The sequence below is a fragment of the Haplochromis burtoni genome, unplaced genomic scaffold, assembly GCF_018398535.1.
Source record: "Haplochromis burtoni strain Fernald_Lab_line unplaced genomic scaffold, NCSU_Asbu1 Contig_29, whole genome shotgun sequence".
Classification (NCBI taxonomy): domain Eukaryota; kingdom Metazoa; phylum Chordata; class Actinopteri; order Cichliformes; family Cichlidae; genus Haplochromis; species Haplochromis burtoni.
The window spans coordinates 2,125,483-2,148,377 of NW_024582390.1; the positions used below are offsets into that span (position 1 = coordinate 2,125,483).

Consider the following 22,895-nt stretch of genomic DNA (forward strand, 5'->3'; position numbering starts at 1 on the left):
AGGCTCATAGCAAACCAACCTAAAGGCCGATTGTGCCATTATTCTGCATCCACTGCACAGTGCAATGAACATTTGCTCCATAATGATCAGTCAGGTCAAACAGTGTTTCAGTTGGCACTTTAAAAAGGAAGAATTGTATTTTGTGCTGCAGCGTTTTTTTTATAACAAAGTATTTAAAGCTTCAAACTGCTCCTCTTGAAATAGTGAATTTGTATAAATTGCGCTCTTTAGCGTAATTGTGTTTCATGCTGTAAATGCTGTTGGGGTGGCGGTTCAAAGGACGTGATTTTGTTGGGAATAAAAGATGTACCACTTGAGTCTTTTTTTTTTTTTTTTTTTTTTCCCCCTTTTAATTTCCTCCAACTATTAGTGCCAGTCACACACAGTGTTGGTCAAGTTACTTGAAAAAAGTAATCAGTAACTAATTACTGATTACTTCCCCAAAAAAGTAATCCCGTTACTTTACTGATTACTTATTTTCAAAAGTAATTATTACTTAGTTACTTAGTTACTTAAAAGCACGATTTACAACCTGAATAGGTGATAAAGCGATAGATCTGTCAGGCCAATTCTACTTTTTCTGCATAATCAATCATACAAAATGTAATCAAATGGAAAAGTCTCTTTTTAAAACTTGTTTTATTAGTTTTAATCTTTTAACTTTATGCATCAAGCAAAAATTTAATTATATGCAACATTCTCTGACTTTAAATGTTAAACTAATTTATTCAACCCATTTTCTGCACATTCCAGCACATAAAATATTTTTTGTGTGTGTTTACACTCACTCTTTCAAATAGATGCAAGTAAAACACAGCAGAAAATAAATAACATCACAGACTCGCGGTCCTGTTGCTCTATTTTCACCTGTAAAGCAGGAGTGGGTTAGGCGGAGGTTTACCCTGGTGCAGGTGTGCCGCAGCGGTCAGTGGAAGAATCTGCGAGTTTCTCTGTGAATTTCCCATTACGTCATAGTGCACTTGGTGCTTGTTTAGGGGTTTTTTTTCGCTGTAAAATGACGTTTTCTTCCCACGCACAACGGACACTAATGTTTTTGTCACTTTTTATGGAATCAAACTCAAAGTAAGGTCAGTACTTCCACTCTTTAAATGCTGCACGCTCATCCTCTCTCCCGCACTCGATATATTATCCATTATTGATCTGCACACAGCTGTTGTCACAAACGTCGCACTCACTTATGTCACTGTCATGAGACGTTCTTGCAAAAACAAAATCACGGTTTTAGTAACGCAGTAACGCAGCGTTCCTACGGGAAAGTAACGGTAATCTAATTACCGTTTTTGCAATAGTAACCCCTTACTTTACTCGTTACTTGAAAAAAGTAATCGGATTGCCATCTCTGGTCACACATTACTGTTTTTGTATTTAATAATGGGAAAGTGTTGATGACTTAGTAAGCCAAGGTAGTGAAATTTTGGGAACACGGGGAAGAATATTCACCACAACAACAAAACATTTTCTGAAAGATATTGTCTGGAAATGAAATTTAATGAATTAAAGTTAGTCACTGTGGAATCTGTTCATCAACACTGACACGATTATACATCCCCCTCAAACAGTCATTGTTATTGACAGTCATTCTTCTGTTGTCATTCTCTTGAACCAGCTGCAGCACTTGCCAATACAAATAACAGCTCTTTTAATAGCATCCAGCTCATGTGACAAACCTAAATGATGTTTTTGTCGAGCCAAGTCGTAACTTTATTTTCTTGCCAGTATTTTGTTTTTCCCGCATTCTCTCATCTTTTAGTATGATCTTTTAATAGACAACAAATGTTTTAATGTAGCAGATTACTGGTCAGTGATTATGTGTCATTTATCTGACATTTAGATGTCAGTGTCAGATAAGAATAAGAAAGATTAACCAATCAGTACGCTTGATACTTCCATTGTTTAAAAGCAATGGAAGAGAAACCTGTCACGATTTAATATACTAATACTCAACTCTGGTTTGGTGGCCTTGGGATCATCTTTCTGCTTTTTGCGGATGATGTGGTTCTTTTCACTTCATCAGGTGATGACCTCCAGCTCAGAGTGGAGCAGTTTGCAGCGGAGGGAGAAAAGGCAGGAATGAGAATTGCCACCTTGAAGTCTGAGGCTGTGGTTCTCATCAAGAAAAGAGTAGTGTCTGCCCTGAGATTAAGAGAAGTTTAAGTATCTTGCGGATCTTGCTCAAAAGTAAGGGGGGGTCTGGAGTGGGAGATTGACAGATGGATTGGTGCGGCATCAGCAACCATGCAGAAACTATATTGATCTGTTGCAGTGAAAAAGGAGCTGAGCCTTAACGTGAAGCTGTCAGTTCATCAGTCAATCTACATTCTTATTTTCACACAAGATTTGGGTAGTGACCTAAAGAATGAGATTGTTGATACAAGCGTTGAAAATGAGACTCCTTCATTGGGGTCTGCAGACGGTTCCTTAGTGATAGGGAGCTCATTCCATCAGGAGGGGCTCAGAGTAAAGTAGAGACACTTGAGATTACTTGGATGCCCCTCAGACACCACCTAGAAAGAGGTGTTTCAGGAATGTCCTCCTGTGGGGAGATCCACTGCAGAGATGATATCTCTAGTGTGACTTGGGATCAACTCGGTGTACCCCCTGGAGTAGCTGAAGGTGGCAGCTGGGGAGAGGGAGGCCTGGGCATCTCTGTTTAGACTGCTGCCCGTCGACCCAGACCCCAAGCAGTTGGGTGTGTGGATGCATCTATGCATGCGTTTCTTAAAATCTTCTAAATGATTTAAAAATCATTCTTACCTTAACTGAATCTTTCAGTATACATTATCTTTTAGACACTTGTACAAGGTTCACTTTCAAACTAGCTGTGATGGGCTGATGTGAGGTAAGTTCAGGCAAATGTTTAATGTTCTGCAAAAGGTGGCTCTATATTCAGAACGTCAAATCATTAGCACAGGGAATATAGTTTAATTGCCACCAAATAATTTACTAACTGAAGCATTCAATTTATTGTTGCATGTTGATTACTAGATTGCATGCATATTTAAAGAGAACCTATTATGCTAATTTCCAGCTCTAATGTTTGAACTGTACTAGACTAGCTTTGCATAATTCAAAGCTCAAAATAATTAGTGGTGCAGTCTCTAGATCATCCACTGATTAGAAAAGGATTTGACCAACTTTCTGCTGATTGGTTGTCTTCTGCGCACAGTAGGTTTGAACAGCAGGCGAGTGGTGCTGCTGTACTGATAGCCAGAACTGTGTGCCTGTCCACTCGCATACAAAGCCAAAAGTTTGGATAAAAAAACTGTAGCTGAGAAAATATTGTAATGTTAGGAGACGTTTTGTGTGCCCAAGATGTGATTTAACATGTGATGAACGTACCAGGTTAAAGAGATTTAACCTCACGGAATTAAAAGAGAATTATGAATGAAATAACTCAAGCAATCTGACATCAGTATAATGTCCACAATAACCTTGGTTTCAGTGAACAGAGCCATAAGTAGTAAAAATGTACTGGTACAGCATAGAATTAGATTAGATGGCAGGAATGACCGAGATCTGTACCAGAAATCCAAATGTTCATGGAGCCAATCCTCTACTGCAGGATAATCCTGCTATGACCTTGAATTCCATATCTGTCTACAGACAGTTACGTCAATTTATTCTCTATAGAAGAATGTCAAACATGATTTTAGTAGCTCAGCAAGTTTTCGCTTTAAAAGCTTGTAATGTTGTAATAAAGTCTTAGCAGAAATGATGTTCTATTGTGAGCTTGCTGTTCCATTATTTGTTAGTATAACTGTGGACTTTTGTCATATAATGAGCTTTTGCATTATAAAAAGCTCTGGAACAGCTGTGGGTGGTAAAGTAGTTTTCCCCGTGATTCACCTATAGCTTATATTTTCTTACCTCAGCAAGCCACTTTACTGTATTTATAAATGTCTTTCTCTGCAACATAGCTATTACAATTCTGCTATGGTGGCATGCTGCTGCAGCCAGTTTCCTAAAACCTTAGTATTTAGCAAGGTGACTTTGTGGCAGGTTTTGTAAGTAAATTCCCTGCGTGGTTCCTCCAGGTCTGTTCGCACAGCCTGCTCTGAGGCTTGTTCTCTTCGCTCACACCTCAGGCCTGCTTTTCTGTCCCTGCTGCTGCAGAAATCCTATAACCTCTGCTGTCATTCTCCCACTGCGTAGTTGTGTCTGCAACACTGCAGTGTGGGTGCTGAGCTGTCAGGGCCCATTGCCCCTTAATGAACAATCATATTTTTGTTACATTCTTTAAGTGGACAGTCTATATCAGTTACCTAAAATGGATATAAATGCTGCAATTGATTGTGCATCCTACACTTTCACTGACTGACAGTCAGATCAGATATTAACCACATCTCTTACTAATTAGCAAGTTGCCCTGAAGAAATCACTTGACTCTGCACCACCTCCTGCTCGGCTGTTGTACGTGCTCTGCTACATATGTTACAAACAGTGATGAAAGTATTAGTCATATCTGCATATATTCGACAGCATATACAATAAATTGAAATGTTTTATAGGCAAATATTGGCTGACGGATACATATTGGTCGGGCTCTTTCACCCATTACGACTTGATGTAAAACATTCCTCTAGAATCAATCTTTACAGTGATACACCTGAACTTTCAAAACATTAGATATGCATTAAAATGGATGGAATGATGTATTCCGGTTTCCCAAATTGAAAGTTGTAAGCAGAAATACTCACCAAGGTGATGCTGGATGCAGAATATTCTTGCTGGGTTTTTGTTGAAGTGAAGACATAAATAAATACAGTACACTGTTACTAATTCATGAATGTAAAAAGTAATAATAATATACAGATTAATAGAGTACATTGTGGCATGTTTAAAATTTTATGCAAACGGTGTCAGAAGTTAATGAACTCATCTGTTTTTAATTGACCTTAGGACATGTAAGGCAGCTCGTGAATGGTCATTAAGGATTTTTAGATGATGATGTTTCCAAAGCTAATGAATTCTGACTATTTAAATGTTGTTGTAACAACATTTACAACCATTGGCTCCTGAATAAGATTGTAAATTAAAGTTAATTAATGGCTGCTAAGCAGCACAAGGCCAGAGTTGTTATGGCAGTGCTATGGACAAGTATTATAAAATGTAATGCTTTAGGTCCGCGGTGGAGCCAGGGTGGCTTCTACTGTAGGACAATGAACCCAAATGATACTGCAAACTCCACTGCTTAAAGTAATGAGAGTAGCCTCCTAACATTTAGCACCCTTAAAAAACTGTGGTTAGGGTTTTAAGTGGGATGCTTGAAAATATCAAGCAGTGATCTGTAAATGAAAACGTTTTATAAATTCAAGACTAAAAGGAGCCCACTCAGGTCTGACTCAGTAGGATGCACAAACTTTCACATATGGTGTATTTACTGTTGTAAGTTCATGAAAAGTAGCATTTCAATGTTTGATATGTTTGCTGAAAGGGTTTACTATTCTTTCTGTTTTTTTAAAAAAAGAAAAAATGTGTAGTGTGCACATGTGTTTTAGGTTTACACTATAGTTGGAGTGGTTCATGCTGTAGTTTGTTTTCTTTGTATTGTAGAAGTATGCTGTTTGCGAAGAAGTCATTCTTTTTTTTTTTTTTTAAAGGCATGTGTAAGTCAGTGTTTTGTTTTGTTTTTAATGAAGCTACATGACATTTGAGATGTGTGTGTCTGTGTCTGTGTGTGCGCAAGCTTCTTTTATTTATACACTGTTTGTATGCTGATGCAGCATTGGGGTTAAGCCACTTCAGGCATTTCTGATGGGTCTGTACTGTCAGCAGGACCCCTAGATAGGACGTGGGAGAGTGTACGTTGGTAGCATGATCTTCTGCCACGTGTCATTTATTTCTTTAGGGCCTTTTTAAGGACACAAGGGGACAGGATCTGATTCAGCACTGTGACTACAGACAGATCAGGCCAAACAAGCTCATTGTAATGACAAATAAAAGCACTAGTAGGGCCCTGTTGGCACATGAAAATTGGTCATCTGTTGTCCCTATCGTCTCCTTCCACTTGATACCAATAGAAGCTTAGGCTGGGCCCAAAATCTTTGTTTAAGCTTAACAAGTTTCTAATGGTCATTACTGCTGTGCTTGGCCTTATTGTACTGGGGTGAAAAGAAAATATATTAATTCCACAGAGCAGTGACTTTTCTCGTTTTTCTTTCTCTTCCTCGCTCTCTCTGGCTCATATGAGCCCCACTTATGAGACTGATCCTTGTCCCTTTTTTTTCATCAGACCATGGGTCCCATTTTGGCACACAGCCCTTTGTTATAACAAGGTAATTATAGACGCACTGAAGTCATGTTCATAATAGCCTTAATGACTCGTGCAGGATAGGGGAAAGTCTATTGAAATGTGTGCAAGAAAATGAAAGCTCTAAAACACTTTTTTGCTAAGGAGAGCCTGAGGATGTGATAATAAAGAGGCATTTATGGCAGCAATCCTTGGTGCCAACTGAGAGGCCATTCTCTCAGCGTGACAAGAATGATGCCTTGTTGTTTTAATGCCTGACTATTTATATATCAGTCTTGAATTGATTATTGGATCATTGGATTGTCGTATCTATCTACAGTCATAACAGTGTGCAAGAAAAGCACTGTAACCTACACTGTAACATACATGGTAACCTGATGTGCAGTGTCCTAGAAACATTGCATTGATTCACTGTGTAGCAGATCTTAACAGCACTGATAAGTGTATTTATAATAATATGTCATGTAAGCACAGTATATTGATTAGCACAAAGAGAATAACAAAAAGTAATGGGTTGCAATTGTATCTAGCTTGCTCACATTGCTAATGCAATAGCAGTGCTGCCTCAGGCATATTCAGATTTTCTTATTTTCATAGCTCTGGCAGTCGTGTATGGACTCAGCTCTGAGTTCTTGCCGCGTCCCTGAAAAAAACGTAACGCTTTGTTCAAGATTTATTAGATCCAAATTCAACACGATCAGCTCGGTTTCACTCATAACAGCAGAGCAATGCAGAGATCACAGCGCAAAAGCATGAATGCAAACAACGACATCGCCCACGGCATAGGCGTAAGCTCCACGGAGATTCACTCAGTACCGTAAATTAAGTTGTCAAACAGGAGAAAATACCTGGAAGACAGAGCTCCAAGCTGGAAACTTTGGACTGTCTCCATGCTTCTCCATAGTAAGAAAACAACAGGGTTGGGGTGGGCTTGCAGGCAGTGTGTCCACCTACTATAGGCTGGGAGAAACTCTGAATATCAATAGTGACAGCCTTATGGCTGCAGCAGATGTCTCTCTGTGCTGTGCCTGATCAAGATCATAGACCAATTTATCAGTGGGATTAAAGAGCAGCCAGTTTGTGTGAAGTATTTAAAAAGACACAACTGTGTCTGTTTTGCTTACACGTGCCAATGTATAATAAAAAACTTTGCAGCCTGAGATGAAGTTGCTGGACTCGAGAAGGACGCACGTTGCCAAATAAAACAATTGGATTATGAGCTTAGGAGAAAGAAGGCATAGAACTGCTGGGCCAAGAAGAGTGACATTTGCAGGAGCAGGAAATCTCTCAAATCACTCTTCGTTCAGGCAGTAAACAAAACAGTTTGGTGCGTGTTTCTCACCATATGTTTGAGTCTTATCCATAAGCATCTGCCAAAGGAAGCATAAAACATTCATAACTCAAGCTATACCCATGCAAGATTATTGTTTTGTAATTTAGGTTTATACATGGATGAAATTGCACATATGTCTATGTATTAGTCTCATTTATATTTGACTGTATCAAGCCAGGCCTTGACCCAATGCTCCCAGACTATCACTGCTAGTGGGAGTGTGCTCTTTAAATATATGAACGGTCCTGTCACCTCGATGTTTTATACAGACTCACCAGGCTCTTTATGAGGTAGACCTTTTTTACCTGCTTATTAGCAGTATTTAATATCTAATTTGCCACATCATCACATGGTAACAATACGGTTCATTTAGGCATGTATATGTGGTAAAAAATGACCCGATAAAGTTTAATTAGAATGCAGAGTAAAGGTGATTTAATTGACCTTAAACATGGCTTGGTTATTGGTGCTAGCTGGGTTGGTCCAAAACTGCTGATCTAATGGGATTTCTCAGCATCATTTCTTTGGGTGAAAATGGCTTTTGATGCCACAGCTGAGGAAAATGACCAAACTGCTTCAAACTAAGGGAAAGGCAAATTAACTCTAACACTCTTTACAACCAAGATATGCTGATGAGGATCTATAAACGTACAATACATCAAACCTTGAAGGGCATGCACCACTGCAGCAAATGATCAAACCAGGTGGTGCTCCTTTCAGCTAAGAAGAGGAAACTGAGGCTATAAGTTGCCCAAAATTGGGACAGCAAATTGGAAAAATGTTTTCTTGCCTGATGAGTCTCGATTTATACTGCAATATTCAGATGATAGTGTCAGAATTTGGAGTATAGACTACTGGTGAGTGCATAAATGTGTGGGAGATTTTGGGCCCTTTAGTACTAGCTGAGCATTGTTTAAATGCCACAGCCTACCTGAATATTCTGGCTTTGTCCATCTTTTTGTGACCACAATGTTCCCATCTACTGATTGCTGCTTCCAGTACCATAATGGGCACTATACCCAAATGACCTCCACAGGCACCAGATCTCAATCCAGCAGAGCACTTTTGGGATGTGGTGAAACAGGAGATTCGCATCATGGATGTGCAACCGAAAAATCAGCAGCAACTGTGTGAAGCTATCAGGCCAATGTGGATTTCCTTGAAATCTCTTGAGAAATGTTTCCAAAAGCTTGTTGAATCTATGCTGTGAAGAATTAAGGCAGCTCTAAAAGCAAAAGGTGGTCCAGTGGGGTTTTAGCGAGGTGGCTGATGAATATATTTGTGTGTCCATATGAATTATCTCCCCTATAAATGTCACTGTCACCTTATGTTCTCTTTCCTGTGCACAGGTGCCATACTCACACTAGAGTAATTCAAGATTTGTATCAGAAGGAATGGGGCTCTGTTTGAATCACTGCACCTTTTTCTCTCTCTCTGCTTGTGACTCACACAGTTGTCACTAGCATTCAGTATCCTTCTCTTAACTCTTACTACTTGTTTCCTCTGAAAATTCTTCTTATATAAACTAGCCCTCTGCCACATTGGTGATCACTTATACCACCTCCAGACTGCAGATGCAGCACGTGTTCAATCTGCAGTGAACCACTTGACATTTAAACGCTAGTTTAATTAATTTTTTCCCTCTCGATTGCGGTGCTGGGTACTGTACCAACCTCTTTCAACCATGGTCGAGATGAGGGTGACTGACGAGAGTTGACCCATGCAGTGGACCCACCCCCAGTTTTGGTTTTGCCGTGTTGGTCTGAATGGTGTTCAGTCCTGGGGCTTGAATGAGAGAACGGCCTGTATTGTTGGTAACCTTCGCGCGCTGTGTGCATTTTATTTTTTTTATCAGTAGCTATTTTGTAACAGCTAACTTCTTAAAATGAATGTTGTGTCAGAATGTATCAAACCCGTTGACAATCTGCATATGTCTAGTTCAGAAATTCATTTCAATATTTGTATTTTGACTGCTTACACTTAGCTCCATCTGTCACAAGAAAACTGAGAATGGAAACGAGAGTGACTGCTTGGGATGAAGGGTTGAAATTGGCAATTTTCATGCGACTAAATCTCTCAGTAGGGGTTATGTGTCACAGAAAGGATTGATGGCTCATTTCTTCCTCTAAGTAAAGTGTTGCTGTGGCCACCCTGTTTCCGTCCTGCTTTGCTGTATGTGCGCTCTGCAAGCTTGTAGGCATATGCTTGTACCAGTAACGAGGAGACGATGACGTGATTGTTTTTGTTTTGTTCCTGGAGAGTCTTCCTACAAAAGTCCGCCTGTGTTAGGCAAATAAATGATTAGTATAAAAAGACACAATCTAATCTGCAACTTGAGTCTCAGCAATGACACTCAAGAGCCAATCAAATTTAAAATATGAATACCAGACAAAGTGAAATTTAATCAGAGATGAGTGACAAAACATGATTGTTTAGTTTATATAACTGCCAGTATATATTTTAAAAATCTAAATCATGCATTTACTTTTTGTTTACTCCTCAGCCTTTGACTTCAGATAAGTAGCTCTGGTTTTGTAGCTGGATTTCTTCATTTTTTTTTTAACTTAGTGTTGTGTGTAACCATGTGCCTCTATCACTGCTGCTAATACTTTTACGGTCTGCATTTTTACCTCCATTATTTTCTTTTCCATTTTTCCTTTTTTTTTCTTCTTTTGTGAGCCTTGAAAGCACTTTGGATCAACTGTGTTGTGTTTGAAGTGCTTTACAAATAAGGGTTCCCAGCCACGTTGGAAAAAAAGAAGAAGAAAATCCACAAGGAAGTAGAACATAACAGCTTTCCTACCCGCTTACTCTCTCTCACTGAAGTCAAGCTTCACATATCTGCAACTGAGGTAGATTTCAGGAAAATACAATGTAGAGGGAAGTTTCAGTTCACCCCCAGGGAACACGCAGAGTAGGTGTGAAAAGTAGGCTGGTCTTGGTGCTTTAAACTGACTAAATTTCCTCAGTCAGGTCACAAAAGGAGGTGATAGGCAGGTAATGTGTTCGTGTGTAGATTTAGCTGGCTGCGAATAAAACTGACCGTGGTTGTGCGCATTACTGGAATGGCTAAGGAAAGGATTACACTCTAAGGACACGGACAGTGCGGACCCCAAAGCCAAGTGTTATTCCTGTTGTATTTCAGTGAAGCCTGCTTCGGTTTCACCTGAAAGGCGTAGTTGTTGGTCCATTGTGTGGTTTCAAAGAATTGGCAGACACACGGATTGTCCACAAAGATCCTCGTCGATGTCATTCGGACCCAAAGAGACTCTAGCGTACGCATGTATGCAGAAACTGCAACGAGCTTTTAAGGATAGCGAGGGAACGATTCTCCTGTTCATATACTGAGTTATGTTAACTGAGTTCTCTTGGAAGAAAAAAGCAAGTGTAGGCTCTGCTGCTATCCTAGCAGTGTGGTGAGTACAAAACCAAAAAAAAAACAACCCAAAATATGCAAATGGGTGTATGTGTGCAGTTATTTAGTCTGTATCAAAGACCTTGTGTGTGTCTTATGACTGTCATGATGCAGTGCTTGGAGCTAGAGATCTGTGCAAGCAATGGCCTTGTTCAGGCTAGATAATTAGTCAAATGCTGATTTCTCCTCAACTCCCATAGGAACAGTGTCACCTAGGCCAAATATCACCTATTGAAGTGGTGCTTGTCTGTCTGTGTGGGCTTGGAAAATTGCATTGCCGTGTAGGCTCCAAGTACATACAGTTTGTTCCATACGTTTTTGGACAGGGGACAATTTTTCTAATTTTGGCTCTTGACATCATCACAGAGGATTTCAAGTAAAACCGTCGACATGTAAGGAGTTTGATAAAATAGTTGCATTAACTGTTTGGGACTTACTGCCTACAGTGTGTAAAAATAATAGGGATCTGTTGAAAGACATAGAAAACAATAATCACAGTAATGTTTTTTTTATAAGTGCATAATCACTTCATTAATAAAGATTACTGTTTTGTTACCTTATAATGAGGCCTTTATGTTTATTAATTAATGCCTGTGGTGCTCTTCACTTTGCTCACATATGGCATAGACATGGTCGGCTAATTTATCTGGTTATTTTTAATATCTTGTTAAACCAATCTATGCAGTCAGATGACAAAACCTTGGCTGTTTACAGTTACAGAGAATGCAACATTGCATTTGGGTGGACATGATGAAATGGATATATTTACAAAAACCAAAAGAATTTGAATTTATAATAAATAGTTTTTAAAAACCTAAAGATATTGATTATCGCTGTATGTGTGAAGATGTTGGTGGAAGGTTTAATTCAGCTGTTAAGGAATAGATGGGACGTCAGTCACACGTGCTGTTATCATTATAGTAAGAAAGAAGCAGCTTGTTTTCTAGCTATTGTGTGTTCTCTTCAATGCTTGGAAAATGAAATATTCGTGATTGCGTCTCTCTAAGGAGATCTCTGTAATCTCATCATTAACCTATGCACAGTGATGAACCACAATGACATGGAGCAGGCTGCCAACTGTTAACTTTCCCCTCCCATATTGACTTCATATTTTTCATATTTGCCAATCGAAGTCCATATTTCTTTTGAGCGAGAATGTATTTCTGACCCTTGGTCCCCCGACTGTCTTTATTGTGTTTATGTGCAGGAGCTTCAGTTTGAGCGGCTAACCAGGGAGCTGGAAGTGGAGAGGCAGATTGTGGCCAATCAGCTGGAAAGATGCAGACTCGGAGCTGAGTCACCAGGCGCTGGTAGCAGCAGGTAATGAGGAGAGACACACACACACACACACACACACCAACACACACACACACACACAACACACACACACACACAGACACACACACACACACACACAGGAGAAGTCCAACACATGGCTTTTCTATCCTTCACAGCAGTGGCCATACTCTGTGGTATAACCTTATGGCATTATAGCATTGTGATGGAGCATCCCAGTATGCTCAATGATGCTCAGTGATTGGACTATGAATCTAAAATATTTCTCCGTCTTGTGCTTTAATCTGAGATGAACAGAATCACTCCTTGCATGTGCATGCGTATGTATGTATGTATGCATTTATATGTGTGAGCACGCATGATCGTGAGGTGTTGTTTTCTCAGCGACGCATTGCTGTCAGTGACTTGGCTCTGTGAGCGCGTTCCCACTTCATCAGCAAAGACACTAGGTTGCCTGATCATCACACCTCAGTGACCGCACATTCTGTCCTGTCTGCTGTGGCTCACACATGTCAGGTTCATTTGTAAGGCTCAATATAACGTTGAAATATCTCAACAGCCTCACAAGGCAGCTGCAACGAAGTTTTAACAGCAGTCTTATTGTCTTCTGCTGTAAAATGCATCCATAGTCCTCTTCTGTCATATGTAAACAACAAACCTTCTGCAGCGACAGAAACAATAAAGGCAATGAGCAGTAACAGTTGCAAATGCACAAACCAAAATACTTGTACAGTATGTTTATTATTGTTTTTAGGGCTTTGCCACGTCACGTAACTGTAAATGTTACTGTCACAAACACAGGACTATGACTAAATTCCTGTTTGAGAGAAACAATAATTGGTGTAAACGCTTGATAATTAGTTGTATTACTGTTTGTTTTTTAATGTTCTGTTTTTGATGGCGAGTTTTGTTTTTGTTTTTTTAAATTAAAACTAAAAATGAAGCACTTCAAAATTGATTTGTACCGAGGTTTCCGTGACAATGGTAACAGCTCATGCATCGTAAACATGAATCCTGTTATAGTTGCACTTTTAGTATCTTGAGCTGAAATGAGAGTAAGAGAATTTGTGAGCATTATGATGGGAGTTATTTGTGTCTTTCATTTTCTTTGAATGTCTGGTTTACTGAAACGGCATACTGCTATACTACGAGTATTTTACTTGCAGTTAACCAAGCTGTACTCTGTCTGGTTTAGTCCTAAGTATTATGTCTCTTTGTAAGGTTTGATTCCTGAGTGCCGCTATAAAAATAATGATGAGATCACAAATTATGTAAACTGTCTTTGCACTTGAAAGATCGGTGGTTAGATTCCCGGCTCCTACAAGTGTGTATTTAGGCAACACATTGAACCCCAAATTCCAACTAATGAGCGTGTGTGCCGAGGAGAAATGCTAAAAGTCCTGCACGAATAGTGTCAAAGTGGCCTGAGTGATCAGAAATGACAGAAAAGTGCTATTTACTCATTATGTTGTTTGGATCATGTGGTCAGAGCTAAGGTACAGTCATCTTTTTGTTGCACTGTACTCCTGTAAACACACATGTATTTTTACTTTTTTTTTTAATCTTCATCATATAACCAAAAAGAAACAACTACTTCTAATTATTGCTGCCACAGGTGGTTCTTCAAGCTTCTGATACATCTAGATGCATGAAACACCAGAGCTGCTGCTGCCTCTCCTTAAACATCTTGCACCATACTATGCCCTCTAGATGGGCATGTAAGGATGACAGGAGTTGTAGCTCTAGTGTAAGGTTCCACCCTACCCTTATCTATGTTTATCTAATAGCTTAAATCTCTTACATACTACATCCTTCTGTATAGTGCTTTTTATGAGTGGGGGGCGAGCTATTTTCTTCACAAGTGGTCAGTGAATATAAATTCTGATGGCATGTTGCTACATTCACTCTCAAATGGGCCGTAACACAATTGGGATATATCTGGATACATGACACTTTGTTTCAAAAGTAGCTTTAATGGCTCTCTGAACTTTTCTGGCTTTCTGATAATAAGCCCTATGCCCTTAGATAATGCATTCTTGCACTCTAGCCTGCATAACTCTAAAAAGCACTCACCTACCAGCACTGCTCAGTAAGTGTCCATTTCCCCTTTGTCCCTTTTTAGAGGGGTGCAGATATACAGCAGCTTTAAGTGCTGCCAAAGAGGTGTGGACAACAGCTCTCTGAATTATACACAGCCCCAGTAATTACTTTAATTTCCTCTTTCAGAAAAATGTTGTTTGGAGCACAGTTTTAATGAGTCCAACCAAACTATGGTTGTTCTTTATTCGTCCACACAAGGGAATATTTATAAAATGATTCATATATCAAGATTAATTTTGGGAATAAAGTTTAAGGACAGAGCAGTCTTTGTTTACTCAACCTAATTATTCCCTAAAATATCAAATCTTGTGTGTGCTAGACACAATGAAAATATCACCCAAATCTGTTTTATGTAGCTTTCAGCTCATTGTCTTGATCCACTGGTCCATAAGTGACATTTGGCTTGCAAAACAAAGTGTTTTTCAGAGTAGTTGGTGGATTAAATGAGCCAAATACCAAAATCCCAGGCAATGTTGGACATGCAGTCGTCTCGTTGTAGGCTAAGTGTCACTTAAAAAGCATCACAAGAAAAAACTCGACTGAATTGGCAGACACAGGTTGTTGCTGTGGTTTGATTTTAATGAGGCTTGCCCTATAGCTCGGTTGTTAGGACTGTCAGCTTGGGACTTAAGGCTTTCCGTGTATTTGCTACGATAGTAGTATGCTGTTTCTGTCTTCATAGCTATTAGTCACCTACTTATCTTGCCTCAGATACCACTCGGATACCTCTTTACCGCTTTAGAAATCTTTCTTTTTTTCACATTGCTAATGCTGCTGTTTGCACTTCTCTTGCCCACAAACTATGACATTTTACTGGCCTTCCATTCACTCATTTTATCTTTTAGCGGCATATTCTGTGTTGTGCATGTAATGGAACATGCATTTGTTGCAAACTGTTCAGTATGCAGTGTCTTTGGGTTGATATGCTCTCTGAACCAAACTGTCAGAGATCTCTTTATGTTGACATGCCTGTGCTCTTAAAAAAATGCAAGCACCACCTGGATTGCTTGGATCCATCAGCTGCATTTTGTTAGTGCTATCTACATGTTTGTCTCAACATTTTGTTGCCATACCTGAGCCAAGCACGACAGAACATCCATCGATTAAAAAAAAGAAAATGCTTAAATAAAGCAGGGGCATCTGGCGCTAGAGGCTATCCCAGCCAAATTTGAGCAAGAAGTACATCTTTGGGTGGTTTACCAGTCAATCACAGGCCTAACACAAACAAAAGATTCACATTCACACCCATGTACAATTCAGAATTACTAGTCAAACTCAAAAGTTTGTTTTTCTGCTGCCTTCCATTTGAAGTGGTGTCAGGCTTTCCGCTCGGTGAAGTCTGAGTAGCCACACCAACCTCGATTTTGCAATTCGAGATGGCAGCTGCAACAAAAATGGTTTTAAGACTGTAAAACTATTGTGCATGTCTCACTAGTTAACCTGTACATTGTGTTCATACCCAAGTATTGCTACTGATGGCAAAATTTGTTTACCATGATATGGAGAGAAAACAAAGCCTTTTTTTCTGACTGCTACTGAATTATGGTCAAGTTGGGTATGACATCACTACCAGTTCCAGTGTCCAACTTCCTTTGTATTAAGGTAAAAGGAATGCTGGCTTAGTCTGTGGGCAGAAAGTGGAGCATCCAGAGGGAACAAGTGTAGGCACAGAGAGAAAATGCAACCCTAAATGTTAACAAAATACAAAAGATACAAGTTCACATAAATATGGTAACTAAAGTCAGCAAAATATGTATCTGTCTGCAGGACTGATCCAGCCTTCCTCCCGCTTTTCCTTCTTTTCTGTTACCAAACATCAGGATTTGCATCTTCCATTTATTCCAGTAGGAAAGAGTTGCAAGAGTATTTGAATGTGAGACAAGGTACATGGATAGAAGCAGAAATGCCTGGTATGGGCACATTCTTAAAATTTAGCCACCGTAGTCTGACCCTCTGAACAAGTTAATTGAGTTTGAATGAAGTTTGAAACAATGTTATTAGCAAACAGCCAAGTCTGCAGTTTAGGATGCTTTTTATTATTTAAACTTAATTTATTCCCAGTGTCTGTTGGCAAAGTCCCACCTAAATATTTGCCTCTAATCATCCAGCCCTGCTCTCATCATGCAGATCACAATCAGTGTTTTGGTTGAGCTTTGTGATGTCTGTTTGAAAAAGCATTAAATTAAATTTTCTGCGAGTTAAGTGTGCAGGGCTTTTTTTTTTCTGATTTGTTTTCAGTCTCTTGCATTTTCTTTTGACTGGGTGCCTTTTTCCCCCCACCATCATGGATGCCCTACAACTCATCTTCACCTGAAATCTACTGCTGTAGATAGTCTTATGTTAGCATAAGACTAATGCATGATGTTTTAAAGCCTGTATATGTACATGTAAATATAAACACATCAGACTGAGAGACTGAAACCACCTAGGACCCTATAAAGAAAACATACAACATTGCTTTTCACACCTTTCTTTTTTTTTTTTTTCCTTTCAAGTAAGAAGACGAATGATATGGTTGTGGCTCGGGATTTGCGAGTGAATGGAGATTAGCCTCGAGCGTTGAGGTCACACTGATTGGCTCAATAGCACAGCAGGACAACAGCAGAGGTGACAACACACTTGAGGGGTTCGGATTGGAGTCATTACATTTCGCGACACCTCCAGAGCTGGCCTCCGCCTTCATTTGTACAAGCAGACAGGGGGTGGCCATCAAACTTCACCTCTGGCAAACTTAACTAGAAGATGCAACCTCCACACCCAGCCAGCCTTTCAATAGCCAAAAGGACTGATGGGAAATAAAGTGTCATGTCACAGTTAGGCCTGTTGTGTATCACCATTGGCACTTTTACTCTCACTTAGCAGCGCCTTCGCTCTGCCTGCCGGTCAGCATGCAGCACTGGTGGCGCATAATCGTTACGGTAGCCATTCTTCTGCTTTATCTCCCATGCTTCAGTGAAGCTCAGCTCGCCCAACTTCCTCTTTTAATTGCCTGCATGCTCATTAAAATTCTAAGAAAGTGCTTCTTAAAGCTCATTTAGTGTCACCTTAACTGGGAAGAAATAGCGGCAACACTTTGCTTGATATTAATGATTGGCAAATGGAAGATCTGAAAAAGAACGGGGTGGATGCACTGCTCCGAGGTCTCCTGCTTGGCCTCTGTTTCTTGTAATAACTAACTCTGGAACAGGAGAGTGAGTGGTTTTTACCTTTGATCAGTGATTTGATGTTCACACATACTTAAAATAATAAGTTTAGAGTCCTATTTAGTACCTGATAACTTGCTCATCTGTTCCACACTGCTCTTTCTTCTTAGCTGTATTCATTTGAGTCCATTCCATTCGCTACAATGTTATTTGAATTGTCTCTTACATTTTAGTTAGCTTTGTAACCACACTTTGGTTATTTGAAGTTTTCTAAAACAAAAAATTACCTGCTATAATTTAGCTTTCAGTTTGTTTCAGATCATGTTGTAGTTTCAGCATTGTAATAAGAACTCTAGGTTAGGATTTAGGATTATGATCGAGGATTTGCACTGAACTGTAACTGGCCTCTTTCTTTAAATAGAGTTAAGTAGTTAAAACTGAGTAGCCTTTGTTTTAAGTCTTGGGATAAACAAAATATATTATAATAATTTTTTGAAAAAAGGCTTTCTGTCATCTGTCTACCTGGAAAAGAAAACAAATTGAAATTTAGGAAAATTAAGGCCTCCTATATACAGTAAAGCCTACAAACATCAGACGCATCTAGGACAAATGGGTTTACTACTAAAGATAACTGTACTAGAAGCTTGTGTCATGCCTTTCATGCCAAAAACGCTCAGTGCAGTTGATTGGTATAAGACCATTTATATTACCACACACTGTCACTGGATTCTTTCTGATTTTGTTGCTTGGTACGGTCTGTGTTATTCCCAAATAATGGACCCAAACTGTGATTTCTCTCTGGCTGGATCATTATTCCCCTGCATTACTCTCTGGAGGGTGACTACCTCTGTGGGATACAGGCTCCACTGGAATAAATACTGGTATTCATGTCAGGATTATGTCAGCATGTCAGGACATTGAGCTTAAAGACAGAGGGTGTGAATATACAATGTGATTACTTTTTGATTTACTCGGAGAGAGTTTCTCATGTGTCTGTGCTGCTTCAGCTCCCTTCAGGTTATATTCCATCCTTCGTCCATTGACTTAGCATATTTACTAAATGAATGAAATGAATGTGGAAAAACAGCTGCCAGTCCTGTATATGTATGTATATATATATATTTTTTTTTCTTTCTTATGGCAGTGTGCAAACAAAATGCTAGCTGACTCATTTAGATTTCATCTGAGATGCAAACAGCTCCACTTTGGCAGCATCCTTTGAACCTCTAGCTGTTTTATCTCAAAAGCACTGATTACCATCTCTAATCTTGTTGTAAAAGGCACAAGTAGATGAGGCTCCAAGGTGTCTCATCCAGATGATGTCACTCATATCTTCCACTGTGGTGTCTCTGGTTCGTAGTGCATATATTCACATTTTCATCTGTTGTTTTTGTTTTTTCTTGTTTTCTCCCCCACAGCTCATCTGAGAAGTCCCTACCTTGGAGAACTGCAGGTAATTACTGAAATGCTATTGCTGCTCATAAAATAATTTCTCATTTTACGCTGTGTCCGTTTACATTTATATTTGGTGTCTTTTATATCGGCGTATTTGCAGGAGTAATCAAGAATTGAAGCAAACACTCCCCCATTTGAGTCTGTACCCAGACCTGAAATTAGTCAATAATTAGTTAATAATTACACATGCCGCAGTGCTAAAACATTACGGGCCACGAGGCTCACCTACTTTCTCAAGGGCACTGACTGCTGTGGTTAACGTTCATACTACAATACATGGATTATTCAGATAAGCTCTCTGCAGGTTTCAAACTAAAAGTATTTAGTAAAAATATTTTCTATTTAAAACTGATTATTTTCTTGTTGGACCTGTTAGAACCTGAGAGAACAACATGCAGTTTATGCAGTGTTAGTGAGTTATATCGGCTAAGCTAAGTGCTTTTCAATTCTCCATTTGCAAAGCAAGGGCTGTGCATGTATCTAGACTTGATAAAATGTACATTTTGTGTGTTTGTGTGTGTGCATGGTGTGCAGTACAGACATGTTTTACATTTCCACAATAATCTGTGCTAATACAAGTGTTTTCAACCGCGCAATTGACAGCCCCAGGCATGTTCTTGTTTTAATAGTTACTTAAGCAATTTCTGCCCACTCAGATGAAACGCCATCATTGGCAGGTAGCAGAAGACTTTCTCTCAAGACCCCGTTGGTCTGTTTGTTTAGCCCGCATCTTTCAAGGATGTTTAGGCGACAACAGATAATGGATTAAATTTACTAATGTCTTTCATGGCTTATTAATTGCATAGTGGAAGACTGACTTTCTGCAGTGGTCATTAATCTTTTGTTTTCGATCCCATCAAAAAGAGCCTATGGGGGGTTAGCCTTGTACATATGCAGAGGGAATATAAATATCACATGGGTTTCTCTTTTTCTGCCCGAATCCCAATTTCCATGCTGAATGCATTTCATTAGGGTTACAACTGAGTCGGGTACTAATCGCTGCCATTGTTTTTCTTTGTATTGATTTCTCATTGTGTTGTGGATGATAAATGATAGTCAGATGCGGTGATGTACTTTGTCCAATCTAAATGACTTAAACTCAAAATGTGTGGCACAGAGTGTAATGGGCCACAGTTTTCTCTGAGGCTCATCGGCCTCGTGAGCCACCGTACGTCTCCACCGACTGAGAGATCGGAGGGGAAGTGTTACTGTAGAAACAACTGTCTTAGCCTCAGGAAAAGTCAGTGCAGTCGCACCTCGTACATCTGCAGGAAGAGAGCAAGCACCCCAGAAATGGAGCTTTCTCCTTTTTCTGTGCCTCGTCTGTCTGTTTGTGTTTCGATCCCTTCTCTTTATCAAACATGCATTTGTCTTCATGCTGGCAGTTCAACATGTCAGTATCATGTTTGACTTTTTAATACTTCATTTAATGATCAAATTGTTTTGAAAATAAAAGGCAGAGGCAGTTTTATATGTAGAGTATAGCTAGGTGATAAGCATACAGTGATCGGATTGTTATTGTTGTTTAGGTGGAAAATTGGAAACTTGGGATCATCTGCTAAAATATTATTCTTCAGTAAGCTTCAGAAAGTGTTCCTAATACCTCAAAACTTGTAATGCTTTTTTTGTGAAAAACATACTTTTTTGTCAGGCAGCTTATCTTTCCCAAAGCAAAATGATAAGTCGTTCCTGTAAGTCATTGTAAAATTGCACAGGTTGTTTTTCTTCTGTGAGGGAGCTGTGAACTGTTCGGTTTCCATAAAGCAGAAACTGAGTAAAGACCTGGCATTTTAGAGATCACAAACCCATCTGGGTAAATATTCAGTAAGCATAATTCAGGATTAGGAAGAGGCACCTCTTCACCAGTGATCTGATTACATGTATACAAGACTCTCTACCAAGAACAAGAGTATCAGGATGCATTCCCACATATAATGAAGCTGAGATCCATTCAGACAATTACATTTATTGTCGAATAAACTTCTGATTCACCAGAATAACTTCCTTATAACTCTTCTTTCTCGGGTAAATCATTGGTCAGATCTGTTCACCATGCATTACTTTGTGAAATGATTCTTTGTGTATAATTTGTGTCATAAAGAAATCTTCTAAGGTAGATTGAGAGGGAAGATTCATGTCATTAGACGGCCCAGCCAGTATAAAATTTCACAGTTGAAGATACTTTTAAAAAATACTTTGAAGGTATGCCTAACATAGTCTCAAGTTTCTCAAAAGACATAAAGTTATTGCTGATCGCTGTAGAGATCAGTCCTGGCTGTACGCTGTATTGTCCAAGGCTCGTGGGTCAGCTCTAGCTGGTCAACAAAAACATGATCAAAAAATTGGGAATAAACAACTTTAAGTGCAATATCATACCGTGACATTTTTAATGTGTTTTGGAAAAATCAGTATACAGTGTTGTGTGTTTTAAAAGCTATTACAGCATAAAATCACAGAATAAATGGGCAAACACTACAGCTTTGACACTGCCTGATATGTAACAGCAAATGCAACCACCCTGCAAAGTGAAATAATAGTGCTTGAAACCAGCAGTTATTGTCAGATCATCACAGAGGCACCTGGCCAGCTGTCCACTTGAATACACTCCACCCCTCCTCAATGCCTTGAAGACACAGAAATATAAGGCTGTACATGGATGGATGTTTTCTATAACTATAATAGATTTCTATCAATTAGGGTTTCAAGAGTCATTTCTTATTTGATGTCAGAAGGGAGAAAAATTCCCAGATTTTACATATTGCTGATTGATAGCAGTATGTTGCTGGGTGGAGTGATATCTCTTCTAATTATTTATTTATTCATTTGTACATACATCATTCCAGTGCTGTAATAAGCTTGTTCACACGAGACATGTGCTTGTGTGTTTATTTCAGGTGGATAAATTACCTATATTTACAGAAAGAGGTAAAACATTCAGATAAAAATATTTAAAAGGAGAGCATTTTTATATTTTACCTGCTGCTGCTCCCTCGGTGTTGGCTCTACATGCATAATTCGTCACCTGTGATGTAACATTGTAAGCCAACAGACTTGAGCTTTGCTGGTCCTAGAAAACAGAATCACAGGAGTACCATATAACTGTCCCATTGACCCAAATAGAAAGTGGGCGTGAGGGTTTCTGGCACGCAAATGAAACACTGTTGTGTGCAGCAAAATGTAGCCCATATCATAAATAAAGTATTTATTGGAGTGGTAAAACAGGTTTTGACTGAAATATGATATTCGATGACCTCTCCTCTCCCCTTAATGACGAGTTTTGACACCTCATTATAAATCAATAAAGAATTTGATGACCATTTGAGTAGTTTCTTCTTTTTTTTCTTCCCCCCCCCCCCAATGGGCAGCTCATAGGGAGAGACCAACCTCGCTCTCTTCTGATGGAAAATCTGGGATGTTCTATAACCAACCCTGCAATATGACAGAAACCACTCAGTTCAGAGAAGAGCTTCAAGGGTTATTCCTAGTAGGCTTTCAAGGTGAAAAGAGGCACTCGGAGCCAAATCCTAGAAGATTATTATTCTACATTCCCACTTGGCTGCTTTTCGCTGCTCCCTTGCCACAAGGAGCCGCTACGGAGGGTATGTGGCCACGGTTACCCTTTGTAACACAACCCCAAAGGGGATTTGTGTCACCAGCTACAAACAAGCTAGTGTTGACCACTACAACGTTACTACTCCATGCAACACTTATGTTTTCCATTTAAAACACCTTAGTCCTCACAAGTACGGACCCGCAGTAAATGATAAATGGTGCTTTAAGAGTCCCTAAGAACCCTAAAGCACTTTACACATTCAGTCATCCACCCATTCACACACACATTCACACACTGGTGATGGCAAGCTACATTGTAGCCACAGCCAC

At 39.4% G+C, this 22,895-nt stretch overlaps 1 protein-coding gene across 6 annotated transcripts in view; it reads left to right on the plus strand.

Moving 5' to 3' along the window:
* The window catches only part of LOC102294411 (plakophilin-4), an 88,435-nt gene that overhangs the window by 30,660 nt on the left and 34,880 nt on the right, over positions 1 to 22,895 (plus strand). For all 6 annotated transcript variants that reach the window (XM_042219192.1, XM_014332373.2, XM_005918231.2 and 3 more), the window contains 2 exons: positions 12,227 to 12,339; positions 18,977 to 19,011. In XM_042219192.1, coding sequence (XP_042075126.1) covers positions 12,227 to 12,339; positions 18,977 to 19,011 — 148 coding nt within the window. The remainder of the gene's footprint in view (positions 1 to 12,226; positions 12,340 to 18,976; positions 19,012 to 22,895) is intronic.